The sequence below is a fragment of the Manis pentadactyla genome, chromosome 4, assembly GCF_030020395.1.
Source record: "Manis pentadactyla isolate mManPen7 chromosome 4, mManPen7.hap1, whole genome shotgun sequence".
NCBI classification, from domain to species: domain Eukaryota; kingdom Metazoa; phylum Chordata; class Mammalia; order Pholidota; family Manidae; genus Manis; species Manis pentadactyla.
Genome location: NC_080022.1, coordinates 2,980,833 through 2,997,726, shown reverse-complemented (window position 1 = coordinate 2,997,726; position 16,894 = coordinate 2,980,833). Strand labels below are relative to the sequence as shown.

The 16,894-nt window shown below is 57.0% G+C and overlaps 1 protein-coding gene across 1 annotated transcript in view; it reads right to left on the bottom strand.

Moving 5' to 3' along the window:
- Window positions 1–16,894, bottom strand: part of AJAP1 (adherens junctions associated protein 1) — a 113,719-nt gene that overhangs the window by 52,265 nt on the left and 44,560 nt on the right. The window contains exon 2 of the mRNA XM_036925441.2: window positions 8,358–9,166. Within this exon, the coding sequence (XP_036781336.2) occupies window positions 8,358–9,166 (809 nt within the window). The remainder of the gene's footprint in view (window positions 1–8,357; window positions 9,167–16,894) is intronic.

Genomic DNA, 16,894 nt, shown 5'->3' with positions numbered 1-16,894 from the left:
CCACTGGAGTGGGGCGAAGGGCACCCCCAAAAGCTATGTACCTGTCCTCATTCCCAGAATGAGCGAAGGTGCCTTATTCAGAAAAAGGATCTTTGCAGATGTAACTAAGGATCTCAGGATGATCCCAGCCTGGATTAGGGTTGGCCCTAAATCCAATGGCTGGTGTCCTTATAAAATGAGGAGAGACATAGACGCAGCAGGGATGCGCCACATGAAGACAAAGGCAGAGACGGGAGCAATGTGGTCATGAGCCGAGAGATACCTGGGGCCACGAGGAACTGGAAGGGGCAGGAAGCATCCTCCCCCAGGGCCTCCGGAGGGATCCTGGCCCTGCCCACACCTGGATTTTGGACTTCCGGCCTCCAGAACGGGAGAGGATAGCCTTCTGGTGTTCCGAGCCCCCAGTCTGTGGTGGCTGTTACTGTGGCCCCAGGACACTTGTGCACAGATGACAGTGGCCCTTCTGTGCACAGCACGCCGGGGTCAGCACGTACAGGACCTACCCAGGGTGGACGTCGCCTGTGGAACGTCCAGGACCAGAGCAGGGATCCCAGGGTCCAGGGGCTTCTAGGGATGTGGGGACGTATTTGGCTGTCACAGCAACTGACACTAGCTGAGAAGGGCCAGGACACCTACTGCCCTGTGGTGCACACAGCAGATGTTCACACCCACCCATGGCCCTCTACCCTGTGTGACTGCTGGATGTCACACCCCTGCAACAATGCTCTGAGCGCACAAAGCCCCTCCATTCCAGGTTCAACCCCTCAGTATTTTTTGCACAGTTTTATTAAGCACCTGAGTTTCTAAGAACACGACCACCACATACATCAAAAGAAGGCTGTGCCTGGGATGTCACTGAGAGTTATTCACCATTGCAGAAAGCCACCTGCCTCCGTGCCCACACCTGTCTCAGGTGGACTTGCTGTCATGTTCCTGGGGTGGGCCTGTGACCCCCTCATTATGCCTTCCAGTGAAGATCTACATAGACTGATATTTCTCATAATTACTTTCCTGTCTATTTTCTGTAAACTGTAGCTGGGGTGTGACAAGAGTTTTGAGACCCACTGGTTTAGGTAGGTTACATTTCCTAAGACAAAACATACTGAAAATGAGTGACGCATGCTGTCAACTCAGGCCCTGGGCTCACACAGTCCAGAAGCCCGCCCTGGAGCACTGGACTTTCTCCTGCCCCTGGCGATCTCCACTCAGCCCCATGTTCTCCAGCCACCTCTGTCCTCCAAGCCCATCTCCCTGCCCCTCTCCATGAACGGCACCAATGTCCTCTCTGTGCAGAGGGGGGGAGAGTGATGGGGACCCCAGTGCAGACCTGAGGCTCAGCCTCCGGTCCCAGGACACATCCATGGAGTCCTGGCCGGGGCCTGGGCTGCTGGGCGGGCAGGGGGCCATCTGACTCTCCCACTCCCCCGGCGTGGGATCTGCTGACAGAGAGGGGCCCCTGGAGCCTCCGGAAGGTCCAAGACGACAGAAGCGTTTCTTTTACCCCCGGACCTCACGCATGGGCCAGGACGTCCAAGTGAATAAGGCAGCCAGCTATCTCTTGGATTCAGGCCCCAACCCAGGGTGAGACTTCTGGCAGCAGGGCTGCGGTGGACAGAGACCCCAGAGCCAAGGAGAGGGCCCTGGCTCCAGGCCCACCTCCCCCCGACCCTGCGGGACCCTCTTCCTAGGGCAGATGTGAGGACATGTGCAGTGAACCTGGAGGGCTGCTCTGGCCATGGGAAGGGAGGCTGCGTGCAGCGGCCCGGGCAGCCAGCTGTCCCCAGCCAAGCCCCAGCACACAGCCTCCCCAGGCCCACGCCCCCTGGACAGTGTGCCCACAGACCACTCATTGGGGCTGCGCCTGATGGTTTCCTGTGTGGGTCTCACTGCCCAAAGCCTTCCGGGCACAGGAAGGTCACGGAACAGCCAGAGCAGCCTGGGCTAGGCATCCTAGGTGCCCTCCCCACCGGGCACCAGCTTTACCCCCTACATAAATGTCCTGTCCATCCCCACTGCCAAAAGGAACTTCCGGAAAGGGAAACCCACTCCTCCTCTGTTATTGTCATCATCTCCTAACAACAGACGTCAAGGTGGAGAGTCACTGAACCACAGTGAAATTGAAGACCCGGACGCCTATCTTCCCCCATATGGCACGGTGGTCACACGCCTGCCCCATCCTGGCTGACGACCTCTGGGGGGCGCTGCAGCTTCACCTGTTGAAGGTGGGGGCGATGCTTCTCCCACCAGGTAGATTCATGGGGGGCCCCTTCAAGTTAGGTGGTCCTGGTGCAGAGCCACTCCTGAGCAGGGTTCGGGGACAGGCTTCACCCAGCTTCTCACTTCCAGAGGGCAGCTCTGAAGTCCAGGGTTCGCCATCTGCCTCGCCAGCCCCAGAGCCTACCTGTGCACAGGTGCTTGCTGCAGGCTTGCTCCCTCTGCCTGGCCCACCAGGACGGCAGGTGTCGGCACTAGAAGGAGGAAGTTGAGCTCAGGGCCTCAGCCACGCTAATGGCAGCTCACAGCTGCAGGGGCCTCAAGGGCTTCTCACCCAGCATCTGTTCTAAGGGTGAGGAGATAGTCCTGGGGCCGCCTGCCCGGCTCTCTCTACTATTCAGGTCTCACCTCCCACATCTGTCAGGACCCATTTACTAGCCAAGAAACCTGGGGGCTGGGGTCCTTCCGACCTGGGATGGCCCCCTCCTCTTTTGACCTGTGCTTCCAGAATGACAGTTGTGCAATTGCTTAAGTGTGGCTTTGTGACATTCCCATCCCTGTCCTTAACTGCTATTTCTTTCTTGGGCAAGCTTGTGTCCTTACCCCTATGGTTTTTCCAAACAGATCTGCAAACTCCGTGAAAAGGGGACAAGGGGCCGGTTCTCCATGCCCTCCGCCTCCCCACCACAAGGCACGGCACCTCCAGGTGGAGTTGATGGGTCACTGCATGGCAGACCCTAAGCTAGAAATTCTGAAACCTGTGTTCTTGGTATAGACAAACAAGAATTCGAAAAATGATGCTCTGTCTAATATTTAATCTCTGTGCTTAAAATCATTGCCCCGTGAGTGGATAAAAACCATAAATTCAATCCACTGATGAGCAAATGGATCTGTTATCAACCTAGCGTTTAGTGAAGTGCCAGATGTAAGGGAGACACATTCTACAAGAGTGTCTCTGCAGTTCCCCGTACCTGACTAGCTGGCTACCCCGCCCATCACCCTAGCAGGAGACGGGCTTCCAGGGAGAGGAAGGGAAGCTCACACAGGCCTGGAGAGTTGAGCACGGCAGCTCCAGGGTGGAGAGTGTGCAGGGACAGGCACTGTGGTTCTGCAAGACACAAAGGCCTTTCCTGCCCCCTAACTTGCTCTTAGGAGGAGGAGGAGGCTCTAGGGGAAACAAAAACGTTTGGGGGGCACTGAATGCAGCGAGTTGCAGCAAGGAGCATGTGAAAAGGGACTGAAAGGAAGCCCGAGGTAGAGTCATCTCCGGAAGAGTTGGAGGCTGGCTTTGATGAGTCAGAGCCCATTTATCCAGTGGTGTAAACACAGCTTTGCTCAGCAAAAGCAGAGGCACACGCTGGGAGGCAGGATGGGTCCAGGGAGCTGTCAGCAGGCACGCAGGATCCCGCCTGTGGCCAGGATGGGTCACCCTCTGAAACCATGCATCCACTGGGCAAGTGCCAGCTAAGACCCTGAAGACTAGCCTCGCTGTCTAGAGTTTAGGAGGCGTAATGCAAACAGCCCGAGGGGATCATTTGTTTGCTGGTGCCCTTATCCCAGTCAAGCCACTCAAAACTTTTGAAGTTCATGAATCATTTGCTTCAGATATCTTTAAATTAAGGCTGGATTCAGTTCCCCGTTAGCAAACACCCAGCAAGTTAATTAAAAGGGGCTCAGCATTTAAACGGCCATCACAGCTTTGAACAGGAGGGGAGGGTACATGCCTCCTGCTTACGTCCACTCCCAACTCCCTTCTCCTTGATTTGGCATTTAGAAAATATGTCCTCATCATGAGACTAGTTCCTGATTTCGCTCTGCTGTTCAGATCAGCTGACCATTCGAGCAAGAGAAGATGGCACCAGCTTGTCCCTCGTGCTTACTGAGGGACACACCTAAAGGACACTGACAGCCCCCTGGAGACAAGGACGAAGCAACTGCGAAATCACCCTTGAAAATGCATGAGTGAATTCCACTGTAAAAATTACCAGGCAGGACTGGGATGACATCCGAGCCATCGCATCCTTGAGCTGCTGGTGTCATGAATATGTGATTGATCCAAATGGGAACATGCCTTGAATGACAATGAGCCCTAAACAGCTCCTCAGCCCCTCCTAGGTGGGGTTCCTGGATCTGTGAACACGGACTGTTAAGGGAAACACCAAAGATGTCTGAGCAGGCTGGAGAGCGTCGGCACCAGGGGCCAGCAGGCAGGATCTGAGAGCACCAGGTCCAGGAGACCCTTACTGACCACCAACTGCATGCCCAGGAGATCCGCTGAAGCAAAGGCATTAACTGGAATCTGCTGGCTTGAGCCCTAAACAGCTCCCTTTACGAGTTTTAAGATCAAAGCCTTGGAAGAAACTTTCCGTTTTTCTCCCAGGAGATGGTGATTCCGTGCAGAGCATGACCAACAGGAGAGCTGTCACAGGACGATGGCACTTGGCCATCGGAGTCCTCCTCTCCTGGCCTCACATGACTTCTCACCTGTCTGACACTTACCTTTCAGGCAGGAGCTCAGTGCCTCGGGGAACCTGAGCCTGGTGATTTTCCATGCCAAGCAAGTATGGCTAGTGCCCTCTAAACCTCTGCCCGGAGCACCAAGGTCAGGGATGAGGACATGCGGCCTCATCGGATGAGCCCACATGGAGCAGCAAAAGCAGATGGCAACAGTCACAAAGATGACGGTCATCATGATCATCACTACCGTTACCACCACCACCGCCACCACCACAACCACCAACACCAGCAACAATACCACCATCACCACCACCACCACCACCAGGACCACCACCCCACCACAACCACCACCACCATCACCGCCACAAACACCACCAACACCAGCACCAGCACCAGCACCACCACCACCACCACAGACCGCAACCACCACTGTCACAATCACCACCATAACCACCACCATCACTATCACCTCCACCACCACCATCACCATCACTACCATAATCGCCTGCATCACCATCACCACCAACATCACTTTCAGTATCACCATCATCATGATTATATTAATAGCAGCAAATATGTACCAAGCAGCTGCTGTGTCTTGAATACATGGCATACACTATCTCAGTTAATTTTACAACATTATGAGATAATTAATTATATAATCCCCACTGAGGCACAGAGAGGACAAGCAAGTTGTCCAAGCTCACACAGCTAATGAATACAAGATGAAGCCGTGAATCCAAAGGCAGGCAGGGATGCTCTCAACCACTACAGTGAAGCTAGGAGAGATTTTCCAGTCGCTTCACTTGCAGGGAGATTCCTGGGAGAGGGGCCCTTTGATGATTCCAGCAGCTATTCTATGCAATACTGGCTCCAGAGGGATTTCAGAGTCCCCAAGTCACCAGACACCTGCCCTTTCTACACCCACAATGTCTGAGCTATGGCCAGATAGGAAACTGCAATGCCCCTCTTCTAAATATTTCTCTACAGAAGCAAAAATAATAACTCCTAACTTTTGAAACCTCATTCCAAAGACATCTATCTGCACCACAGAACTGACTTAAAGTCTTCATCACTTCCTCAAACCTGTATTACAGAGTTTGGGGTGCCCCCAGGAGTGAGTGGGCCAAGGTGGGTGTGTCTGAGATGGCAAGACTCCCATGGCCCTGGCAGCCTGTTCGCCCTTGACACCTGCAACCCTCTCCTCAGTTATTCTTCCTGGGTATAAAAACAACTGGTATGTACGGAGGATTCTTAGGTGCCAGAAACCATATATTTTCACTTGTTACTGATTAACAGAATCCTCACAGCTATTGTTCAAGAAAGAGACTTCTGCACTTTCATTCTGCTGATGAAGGAAATGAAGCCAAGGGAGAAGAAAACTTTCCTAGGATCACTCAGCTCCACCCAGCAGAGCCCAGAGTCGCACGTGGATCTGCTGAGTGGAGGCGCACGCTCCTAACCACGGCACGCACAGCCTCGCAGACCACAGCTCTGGGGTTCCCGAGACCACTCCCACCACCTTAAATTCCATCCCGTGAGTGAGTAGCTGCCACCCTCCACAAAGAGTTGGGGACCCAGATCTACATCTGACGTCTGCCACGGCGAATGGGATTCATGGGACTCCTGTCGGGCTCTCAGCACCCCGGGGCCTGGGTCACTGATGCAGGGCCAGCTGGGCTCTGATGACCCCGTGCAGAGGGATCGCCTGGCATTTCCTCCCCTCCTTCACCTTGGTCTGAAAGCTGCGGACCATGGGCTGTCCCTTGTCAGCACACAGGACCACTTCCCAGAATTAACATTTCTCTGCACTAGAAGCAAACACACTTATTTCTCCCCTTTAAATCTGTTTTGCTCAACAAATTAATCTAGCACCAGATTATATTATGAAGAACCATAAATCTTTTCCAAGATAAGCATCTGTCGAGTTGGATCAGCAACATCCAATGTGCTGTGAATTAATTCGCTAAGCCTTATAATGCTGTCCCGGGCGTTTAACTTTAGTAATAACAAATGTAATTTGGAATAAATGGGAACTCATTCTCTCATCCATGTCTATATATAAAGTGACGTATGCAGAGATGACAGTAAACGAATGCAGCCTCTAAATTCTATTATGATGACGGTTTGTGAGTTTATTGAGATTAAAACAAATGCTTTGTAAAAACTGCTCTTGGGTGCCTGGCACAGAAATGATGGACCGCTGACTCTGTGTCTGTAGATTCCGGAAGGAGGTTGCGTGGGAGACGGCGGAGGCTTGGCCCTGCGACCCTCTCCTGCGGAGCTCCCAGGCTCACGCCACTACCCCCAGGCCTGGCCCCCAGCCCCTGGCACTGAGATGGAGCTTGGGTTTGCTTTCACAGACAGGCTGCTCTCTAGGGAAAAACTGCTCAGAATAAAAACTGCAGTTCTCCTGTCTAGGTAAAGGAAGGAAGTAGGTCATGAAACAAAAGCCACCCACTCCATGGAAACCTATCCAGCTACGCACCCTGGCCTGCCTGCCGGCTGGGAGGCGGAGTCGGGAACAGACACAGTCGAGAGAGAAACTCTGGCAATGGTGCTGTAGACGGACCCCAAGGGGCAATTATTCTTCTCCATCCCCTGGGTTCTGAAAGGCCCCATGTGGAGCGCCTGGAGCCCCAACCCCCTGGATGTGGGGGAGCAGGCTGAGGGGGCAGGAGGGGCGTGGCGCTCTACCCCTGCCTGTGCTCCCACCCTGGGATTCACAGCCTGCTTTAGGGAGTTAGCAAATACGGCTGCTTGTCTGTGATGCGCACGCACAGATCCGCGCTCTGAACTTCTGAGTCATGATGGGTGTGGGGCCACGGCCTGTGCACAGAGGGACAGCGGGAACTGGACGCGGGTTGGAACCAGGGGGTCCCAGGCTCTCCCCCAGCCAGCGGTAAAGCCGAGTACATGCCGGTGGCTACCAGTGAGGGGACAAGCTTTGGTGTGGGAGATTGCCAAGGTCACTCTGAAGCAGGTGGAGGAGGAGGCAAAGCAAAACCACACTGCAGCAGGTATTGCCAAGCCCCAGAAGGGCCATCCTCCATGTGCACCCGGAGAAACAGGCAGAAAGACCAAAGCCACCTGCTCTAGGTCCATTCTCTGCATGCCTCCTAACGCATCTCCAGGGAAGGTGCTCCGCAGCCCAAGTCAGTCTGTGAAGCCTCTGTAAGGCCAGGGGAGCTCATCCCCAGGCCCTGCCTGCCCCTCCCGCTGTGTAAGGTGAGGCCTAGCTCTGGGCCAGCCCAGCAGTCACCCAGCTGTAGGCCACACTCCTGATGGCCTCTGAAGCTCCACATGCCCCTTGCTCCGTCCTACTTCAGGCTGGCCACTTGAGAGATGCGGCCCTGTGTCTGGCAGGGTCAGACCCCCTCAGACGGGCACGGAGGGCGCTGCATCCATGTCCAGGTCCCCACTAGGGGGAGACTCTCCTGTCTGCCCCCACCAGCCAGAACACTGGCTCCCTCCTTCCGAGCACAGCCTACATCTGCCGACATCTGCCAGTACACACGCGTGCGCCCCATCTCTCCCTGAGGCCCCACACTCAACTCTCGGCCCCTTGATGGTGGTCCACATTCCGCCACTGGGAAGCGAAAGTCCCACAGAGCTCAGCATCCCTCCTTGGCCACCCCCAGGCACCCCCACCCCAACCGAACCCCAACCAGAGAGAGGGGGTGTACCTGAGGTCTCCCCCAGAATCCGAGGCGGGGACTTGGTGTCTCTGCCACTGTCTCTGCTGGAACTGGTGGAAGGCTCCGTTGTGCTGACCCCAACAGGGATCCTATTCCTGGGGCCCAGGGGTGTGGTGACCCCCTTAGTCTGCAGTGGCATGGAGGTGGCCGTGGTGGCTGTAGCAGGGATGGGGGAGGCCACAGTTGTCTTCCGTGTCTGCAAAATGGAGACGGTGGTAGGGCCGTACACGCCCGGAAAGGTGTTGGATTCGGGGGCCTCCTCCTCCCCGGTGGGCCCCCAGGCAATGAACTCCGTCTCAGTGGTGGGCCTGCCGCCCCGGAAGTCAAAGCTGTTGAAACTGGCCCCCTGCAGGTGCCTCTTCCCCCTCCTCAGGAGGGCCTGTTGGTCCGTGGCAGCCCCACTGCCTGTCACCGCTGATGGTGATGTGGGGGAGTCCAGGGGGGAGCTGGGTTTGGCAGAAGCTGGGGGCTTGGGGAGCCCCGCTTTGGGCACCAGGGCAGCCACCTGGTCCCTGGGTCTGTGCACTCGCTTGGCACGTGGACTTTGCATCTGCCCGTGGCTGTGTTCAATGCGGGGTGGCCGGGGGCTCCACACGGGAACGGGCACCCGTGCCGGCTGGCTGCTCCTCACACTCCACAGACGGGGCGGCCGGTGGGGCGGCCGTGGCAGAGGCCAGAACTCGGGGCCCGGGCCCAGGGCCTCACACGTGGGAAACTCCATGGCAAGCTGGAACATGGCTATAAGTATCCAAGCATGGCTTCCTAGGGGGCAGCCCGGCCAGCGGATGGACATGGAGCTGCACGGAAAAGAGAGGAGCATCAGTGGGCTGGGCGGCTGGGCTCCCCACCCCCACCGGGAGGAGCCCGTCCGTCAGGGGGAGACCCAGCCCCTCTCACTCAGTCCAGAGGGCCTGCTCAGGCAGGTCATTCCCAGGGCGTCCGCCGCACCCCGCCCACCTCCACGGCAGAAGACTCTGCAGGTCCACAGCCCACTGCATGGCCAGGAAACTGAGTCCGACCCCCACCTGTCAGCTGACAAGGCGACTCAGAGCCTCCCCTTGGTCTGCTAGGATTCCAACAGGAATAAAACGGAGGCGGGGCGGCCGGGGTGGGAGCAGCAGAGCCGATGCGCCTCTAGGCCACAGACCTATGGGCCTTGGCAGGGCTCTCAGTGACCAATCCTCCGGGGGTGCAGAGGGCCAGGGCTTCTGACCCTCAGTGGGGTCCCACCTGCAGGGCCCCACAGAAGCACCAAGGCCAGGCATCCCAGGCCCTGCTGGGCGCTGCGTTCTCTGCAGGCGCCCCTTCCGCTGGCCTCCCCTGTTTCAGTGCCTGTTGTAAGGCAGGCTTATGGCCTCAGGCCTCACACAGGGAAAGCTGCTCATCTGGGGCTCCTCTGGATTTCGCCCAGGAAATGAGGTCTGCTGCGGATAAGCTGAAGTTTAGGGATGTGCTGACTCTGCCCAAGAGCGTGTCCTACAGACATTTCCGTGCCCTCTACTGATCTTCAGCACAGGTGCCCTCTGGAACCCCGTCCGCCCCCTGAGTTCCAAGAAGGCTGGAGAAAAGGCAAACCCCACACAACCTGGCCACCTCTGTGCAAGGGCTGGGCAGGTGGCATGTCATGTGAGAAACCCCTGCCTAGAGGGTATCCCAGCCCATGCAACCCCTCCCACCAGCTCTGATAACTGAGGATAAGTTACAGGCTCATTCAATGAGTGCACGTCACTAGCCTCACGTCTGAAAATTGACACAAATCCAGAATTTTAGAGGCTACTGCGGGTGGCGGTGGGCGAGGGTGTTCAGTGCGCTAAGCCGCCAGCCTGAAAAGCTGCTCAAAACCAGGCCTGTAGAAGTGGGGTTTGGCAGCTTCTCTTTATTAGGCGTTGCATGACTTTAAAAGGGAACAAACCAGGAGCGTGTGTGAGTCATGTGAGTGCGTGCGCGTGTTGGTAAGTGTGTGAACGTGTGGATCTGTGCAGGGGGGAAGTGAGTAGGTGGCGTGTGTATGTCTGTGTGTCCCTGTATGTGCAATGTTCTGGTGTGAGTGTGGCCACGTGTGCACACGCCAGCACACATCAGCTTGTCCGTGCTCCCCCCTCGTTCTGCACTGAACCCCACATGCCCAGGGCTGGCCCCTTCTCTCACTGATTCTCAGGAACATGCTGGCCCCCACCAGTCATCAGGATGTTAAAAGGAAGAGATTTGTATTAATAAGCACTAATTACCAAAAAGAACTAAGCCCTAAATAAGAAGGCCCCAGTTTTCTAATCAGAATCAAAATGCTTTGCTGCAGAATTAGGAATTGCTCATTGTGTTAATGCCTCCGCACCGGGTTTCTGCCATGTGCAGTTCCTCCCCACAGCCAGCCAAGCTTGGTGCAGGGACGAGGGCCTCTGGCCCTGCACATGAAGATGGAGGTCAGCGTGCGGCTCCCCCGACACTAGAGCAGGGCCACTGGTAAGTCCGTGCGGGTGGGTGGCTTATGGCCTCTGGTTTCCACCACTCCACACGCTTAGATGGGCATCCTGCCCCCAAAGAAATGAGACCAACCCCCAGCCAGGTGCTTCAAGCAAGGGTGGTTTCTCAGCCCAGAGGGTACCACCAGCCACCACCAGGCCTGCCAGGCCTCACCAGGCCCCACCTGGCTGGACTGAGCCCCACCAGGCCCCACTCAGCCCCACCAGAACCCCCCATTCCCCCCAGGGGCCCCAGGCCCCACCCGGCCCCACCCAGCCCCACCAGGCCCCGGGCTGTCCAGGCCCTCAGGCCCCCAGGCCCCCAGGTGCCCCAAGCAGGCTGACTGAAGAGCTGTGCCAGGCAAACCCGCCTGTCGTCAGCACTTGGAGAAGCGTGGCCCCAGGAAATTATAACCACAGCACCAGGCCTGCACCTGCCCCGGCATAACTCCACACACAGGATATTCCTGTCATTTTTCGCCAATCATGAGCTGTAACTGGTTACCATAGAAACCCCCTCATTTCCACGCCGCCCAGCTGTTCTGCAGAAAAAGCCACCAACTGCAAAGGCAGGACAGGCCTGCCTTGCTTTCCCTCCTCCAGCCCTGCTTCCCCCCGCCTTAGTGCAGGATTTGTCCAGAGGGGGGAAAGGAAGGCAGGTGGAACAGGGGCCCCCCCACACTGCAGCCAGGGCACACCAGGCCTGGAGGGCGCAGGGGGACCCCAGGGAGGTGAGGAGCCAGTTCCCTGGCCTGCAGGGGACCCGGTCTCTTTGCAGGGGTGGGAGGCCCCAGGCCCCCTGCTCCGTCACCAGGCCTGGCCAGTCTCTGTGCCACCAAGACCTCACTGGTCCCAAGGCACATGAGGGACACTCCCTGGCAAATGGGATCCAGCCACATGCGCAAGGACCACGCCAGGGGCAGCTCCCCCCTCGCATCCCTCCAGCTGGCCCTGGGACCAGGTGGGACCCTGGAGCACTCTCCCCTCAGACCCTGTCCAACACAGGGCCAGGGCCCCAGCTCACAATCCAGGTTCCTGGAGGAACATCACAGCCCTGTCACCCAGGAAGGCACCACACTGCTGTCAGCCGCAGCCCAAGCCGGCCGAGGACCCCACGCCTCCCCAGCGGCAGCGGGCGACACCACTCACTGTCAGGGCTGGCGTGCGAGGCGCCAAGAAGGCCAGGCCCCCGTGCAGGCAGAGGCAGTGCCAGCTCCCCCAAATCTGTGAGGCACCCCAGACCCTAGAAGACCATGCCCCAACTCCACAACCCATGAGGATGGCTACCAGCAAAAAGTCGGACCATTCCAAGTGGTGGTGAGGGTGTGGGGAGTCAGGGTCAGTGGGAATATAAAATGGTGCTGCCACTATGGAAACAGATGGTAGTTTCCGAAAGACTTAGAGTTACCAGTTGACCCTGAAATTCCCCTCTTGGGTATAAACCTAAATGCACACAATGTGTACATGAATGTTCACAGCAGCATTATTCGTAATAACAGAAAGTGGAAACACCCACATGTCCATCACCTGATAAATGCTCGTGAAAAGGTGGTCCATCCCTCCAGTGAGAGGTTAGTTGGCCTTCAAAAGGAAGGAAGTGTTGGCCAAGCTACAATGTGGATGAAGCCTGAGAGCATCGTGTGAGGCCAAAGAAGCCAGTTACATGAGGTCGCGCGCCGCACGATTCCACTGGCATGAAGTACCTAGAATCGGTAAATCCACACAGATACAGAGTACACCTGTGGTTGCCCAGGGCCAGGGGTGGGGACTAGAAAGCACCTGCTGATGGTCACAGGGTTTCTTTTAGGGGTGCTAAACGGTTCTGCAATTAATGGTGATAATGGTCTCCCAGCCTCCTGAATCTATTAACACCACTGAACTGTACATTCTATAAATTTTAGGGTAAGTTACATCTCAAGAAGTAGACGTGTGCAAGATATCAGGGAGGCCAATCTAATTGCACAGCATTATGTCCTAATCCTGGGCCCCAGCCCGGGCAGGCAGGAGGAAGGAAGGGGTGCCCAGGCCAGAGCCGGCCTCTCTGAGCTGCAGGCACATTGCGATGAACGGGCAGTGAAGACAGTCCGGTCTGTGCACACCATCTCTGCTGGGACTCGCTGTCACTCAGGCACCTGGCTGCCCGCGTCCACACTCTTCACAACAGGCCGGGAGGGCTTGTGCTCTGCAGTGCCCAGCCTATGCTTTCAAATGAGGGGCAAACTCCCACACACACAACCTGGTCACTTCCAAACTGGGACTGTTGCTCTATCTCACTTTATTTTCTAGTTTGCAGCTTCCTTGCTCCTCTTCCTTTTAAATTTTTATTGAAATCTATGTTTTTTTCCCAGAAGAAGAGTTTAATAAGATTCAACGAATTGAGATTGAATTCGCTACCTTCTGTATATTTTCTTCACAGGAGAAAATTGCTGTCAATTAAGGGAGACAAAGACATCTCTTGCACGGAAGGCTGTGCTCCCCCCCCCCCACCACCCCGAGCAGGGAGTTTGCAGGGACTGCCTCCTGCGAGCAGCTGGCGTCGACTTAGAAGAGCACTGGGGTGGCGAGCATCTGGGCTGGGCAGGCAGGAAGCTCAGGATGTGCTGGGACCGCAGGTGACCGACAGGTGGCCCATCCTGCCCCCACGCACAATGCCAGCACTAGAGGATTGGGGAAGACCCCCCACCTCCTGAGTGAGCCATCAGCGGGCTCCAGGGACAAGCCGCAATGGGAGCGATTCTTCTGATGCAGAAGTGGGTCTGACCGTGGGCCTGTGGCTTCCACTCTTCCAATTTTTCCATCACTCATGAGACAGTCGTAGCAGGTGGGCTCTGGGGTCTTCTCCCCTCTGCTGAGATGCCTACATCGGTGCCCAGTATTGACAGAGCACAGCCAGAAATGGCTCTGAGGATGTGGGCAGGACAGAGACGCTTCTTCCAGAGCCCACCTGGCTCTTGTGGGTCCATCCGTGCCCCTTTGGCGATGCCCCCCAGAGGCCCCACCCCTTCACCTGGACCCAGGGACCCTGGGGAGCCCCCCAAGGCTCCCAGCACTGCCCTCGGCATGAGCCCCACGTCCAGATGCTCCCGGATCCCACCCTGCTGCTGTGGGTCTGCCTGCTAAAATAAACTTGTTAGAATAGCTTTAGATTTGCAGAATCTAAGAAAGAACACAAGTCCCTGGGCACCACACTCCCGGTACCCCTGATGCCAGCACCCTGTGTCACCACGCAGACCTGTCACGACTCAGCAGGTTACCACCACATCACCATTAGGGAAAGTCCACGCTGCATGTGGATTTCACTAGCTGTCACCGAATGTCCTTTTCCCCTCCAAGACCCCATCGAGAATGCCACATGACATTCAGGGGTCACACACCCTGGGCTCCTCTGGGCTGTAAAGGTTGCTCAGACGTCCCTTGTCTTTGCCAACCTTGACGGTTTGAGGACTGGTCAGGTGTTTGTGGAATGTCCTTCCATCGGGATTTGTCTGTTGTTTTCCTCAGGGTCACACTGGGGCTGTGCGTTCTTGGGAGGAACCAGGGAAGGGCAGTGCCATGCTCGTGACATGGTGTCGGGGTGCCTGCCCTCAACACGACCTCGCACTGCTGACGTGGCCTCAGCACTGGCTGGGGGGACTGTTTTCCAGGGTCTCCCCCAGAAGGTGACTTCCCTCCTCTTCTCCTGTGCCCATCTTGGAAAGCAGGTCCCCAACCACAGTGCATGCTTTTGAGGGATGGCACCACTTTTTTTAACTCTTCAAAACTCACCCGTTTCACAGCTGGAAGAAATGGAATGGCACAAATCTAAGGAAGTGATGGTCCCAAACGCAGTGGATGGGCGATGACGGACGCCCCTCTGCCCCGAGTGCTTTTGGTATGTTGGCTGGCGGGGGAGGAACCCCAGTTCTCCAGGCCCCTGGTCTCTCCCCAAGAAGCCGGAGGGAGGCCTGGAGGGCAGACGCCATGGGAGTTCGTTCTCAGGCACTCTCAGAGCCACCTTCTAGAACATGGCAGTGTTATTCACTCTTTGCAAAGACAGGAGACCAAGGGGCTGCAGGCTTGGGGTCCTGGATGGACGGAGCCCCCAGCAAGCCTTCTGAGGACAAATCCCAACCCTCAAGGTAGTGGCTCCAGGGACAACGGAGGCCACACGCCGCCCCGCCTTCGGGCAGAGTGGAACTCCAGGTGGGGCAGGCCTTTCCTCGTCTCCTGTCCCCTGAAAGAACATGCATCCCATCAGGCAGGGAAATCTGATTTTCGTTGGGAAGAGAGACCCTGGTGCCTGGTGCCCAGTGGCTGGTGCTAATTACCGGTGGCCCCATTACTCCTGATTCTCCCCAATTCCGTGTTGCTCCAAGTTCCCTGATCCCTTGGCCATGGAGAGAGAGGGGGGCAGTGTCCCCACGCCAGCAAGAGCTGCAGGCACACAGGCACGCTCTGCTCAGGAGGCCCGCTCTCACCCGGAGCCAGTGCCGCCCCCCCACTGCCTACAGGCTGGCGCCGTGGCCGGAAGCAGAGATAGGCCCAGTCTGCCGCGCCCGCAGCCGGGGCTCAGGAAGGGAGCACACTTCCTTCTGGAAGGCAGTCGCTGGTTCCGTTTCCCTAATGAAGAAACGAAGCCGTGACTCACACGAATGGTATTCCCAGCCGATGTCACCGTGATGTCCTGTCGGAGCCGCACCTCGCTCTGCCGCGTGATCTACTATGATTAAAAGCATCCCTCTGTTTCAGGAAGGTGCTGTGGGTTGCCTAGAAGGTTTTCATCTTCAATGGTCTTGGTGGATGCCAGGCGTGCACGTGATATTTCATTCACGGAGAAGCTGCAGCATAGCGACCATTCATTTGGGTCAGACAGAAACGTCCAGACGGTGACTCTCTGGCTATTCTCCTTTCCCAGAGCACAGCAGGCAGTGCGGGATCCTGGGGTCCTCCTGGCGCCCTCCCCCACGAGAGCTCATCTAACTCCTGGGTCAGGGCTCCAGGTCCCGCACTAGATGGACCAGGGATGGTGCCTCCTGCCTGCTCCATGGCAGCCGAGGGCCAGCACCACGCAAAGAGGGTGTGCTCGCTGCAACGTGGCCTCCTCCCGCACCAGGCTCCTCGAGAGGCTGTGTGAGAACGTGAGGACACCCTAATGTGTGTCCACCTAACCGCGCACCAGCACTGTCAGCCTTGCTGGGAATTGCAGGACGTCCTTGCTGCAAGGAGAGTAATGGTCATTTGCTCCAGCCCGCCCCAGGCCGCCCTCTCAACCACTGTGCTCGGGGCCAGGACTTACCAGCCCTAGCAAAGGGCTCCATGGCCAAGCTCCCGTGAGAAGCAACGGGCAAAGCAAAGCACAACCGGTCTCCTGATAGACCCCGTTCTCCTGGAGCATCTGTGGACGGGTGTTCTACAGGACATGGGGCCAGATGCCAGCGTCATCCCAAACCCTCACTACCCAGCTGGGACGATGCCAATGAGAGCCACTCGCAAAGGCGCCTGGCTGGGGTCACAATGAGTCAGCATGGGACCTGGACCAGGGGACTTGAGATCTCTGAGCCTCAGAACTAGGTCCCACCAATCCTAGACCTGTGGGACCAGGACCAGAAAATTAGAGCCAGAAGTGACCCTCTGCGGCCTGTTACCATGGTGACTCCACTCCCTAGATGATCTGCACAGTGGCTCCCCCCAGGGACAGGGGCTGGGATGGGCACTGAACCTGGCAGGTGCTCTTCCACATCCGCCCCCCCAACCCGATACAGACGTCAGGGCCCTGCAGGTCCCGGGGGCTTGCCCCGCACATGACCCAGGGCACCTGGACGGGTCTCCCTGTCCAGAGAGCGCATTTCTATCCCACGGTACTTCTTACCTGGGCATGGCTGTGCCCCCGAGGGACATTTAGCAAAGTCTGGAGACATTTTTGGTTGTCACCCTTCAGGGGTGCTACTGGCATTTAGTGAGAGGACAGAGATGCCACAAACATCCTAAGGGCACGGGGCAGTGCCACTACAAAGCTTTACCAGGCCCCAAACGTCCACAGGGCTGAGGTCGAGGACCCACGCTACACGTTTGCTCCTCTGGGGCCTG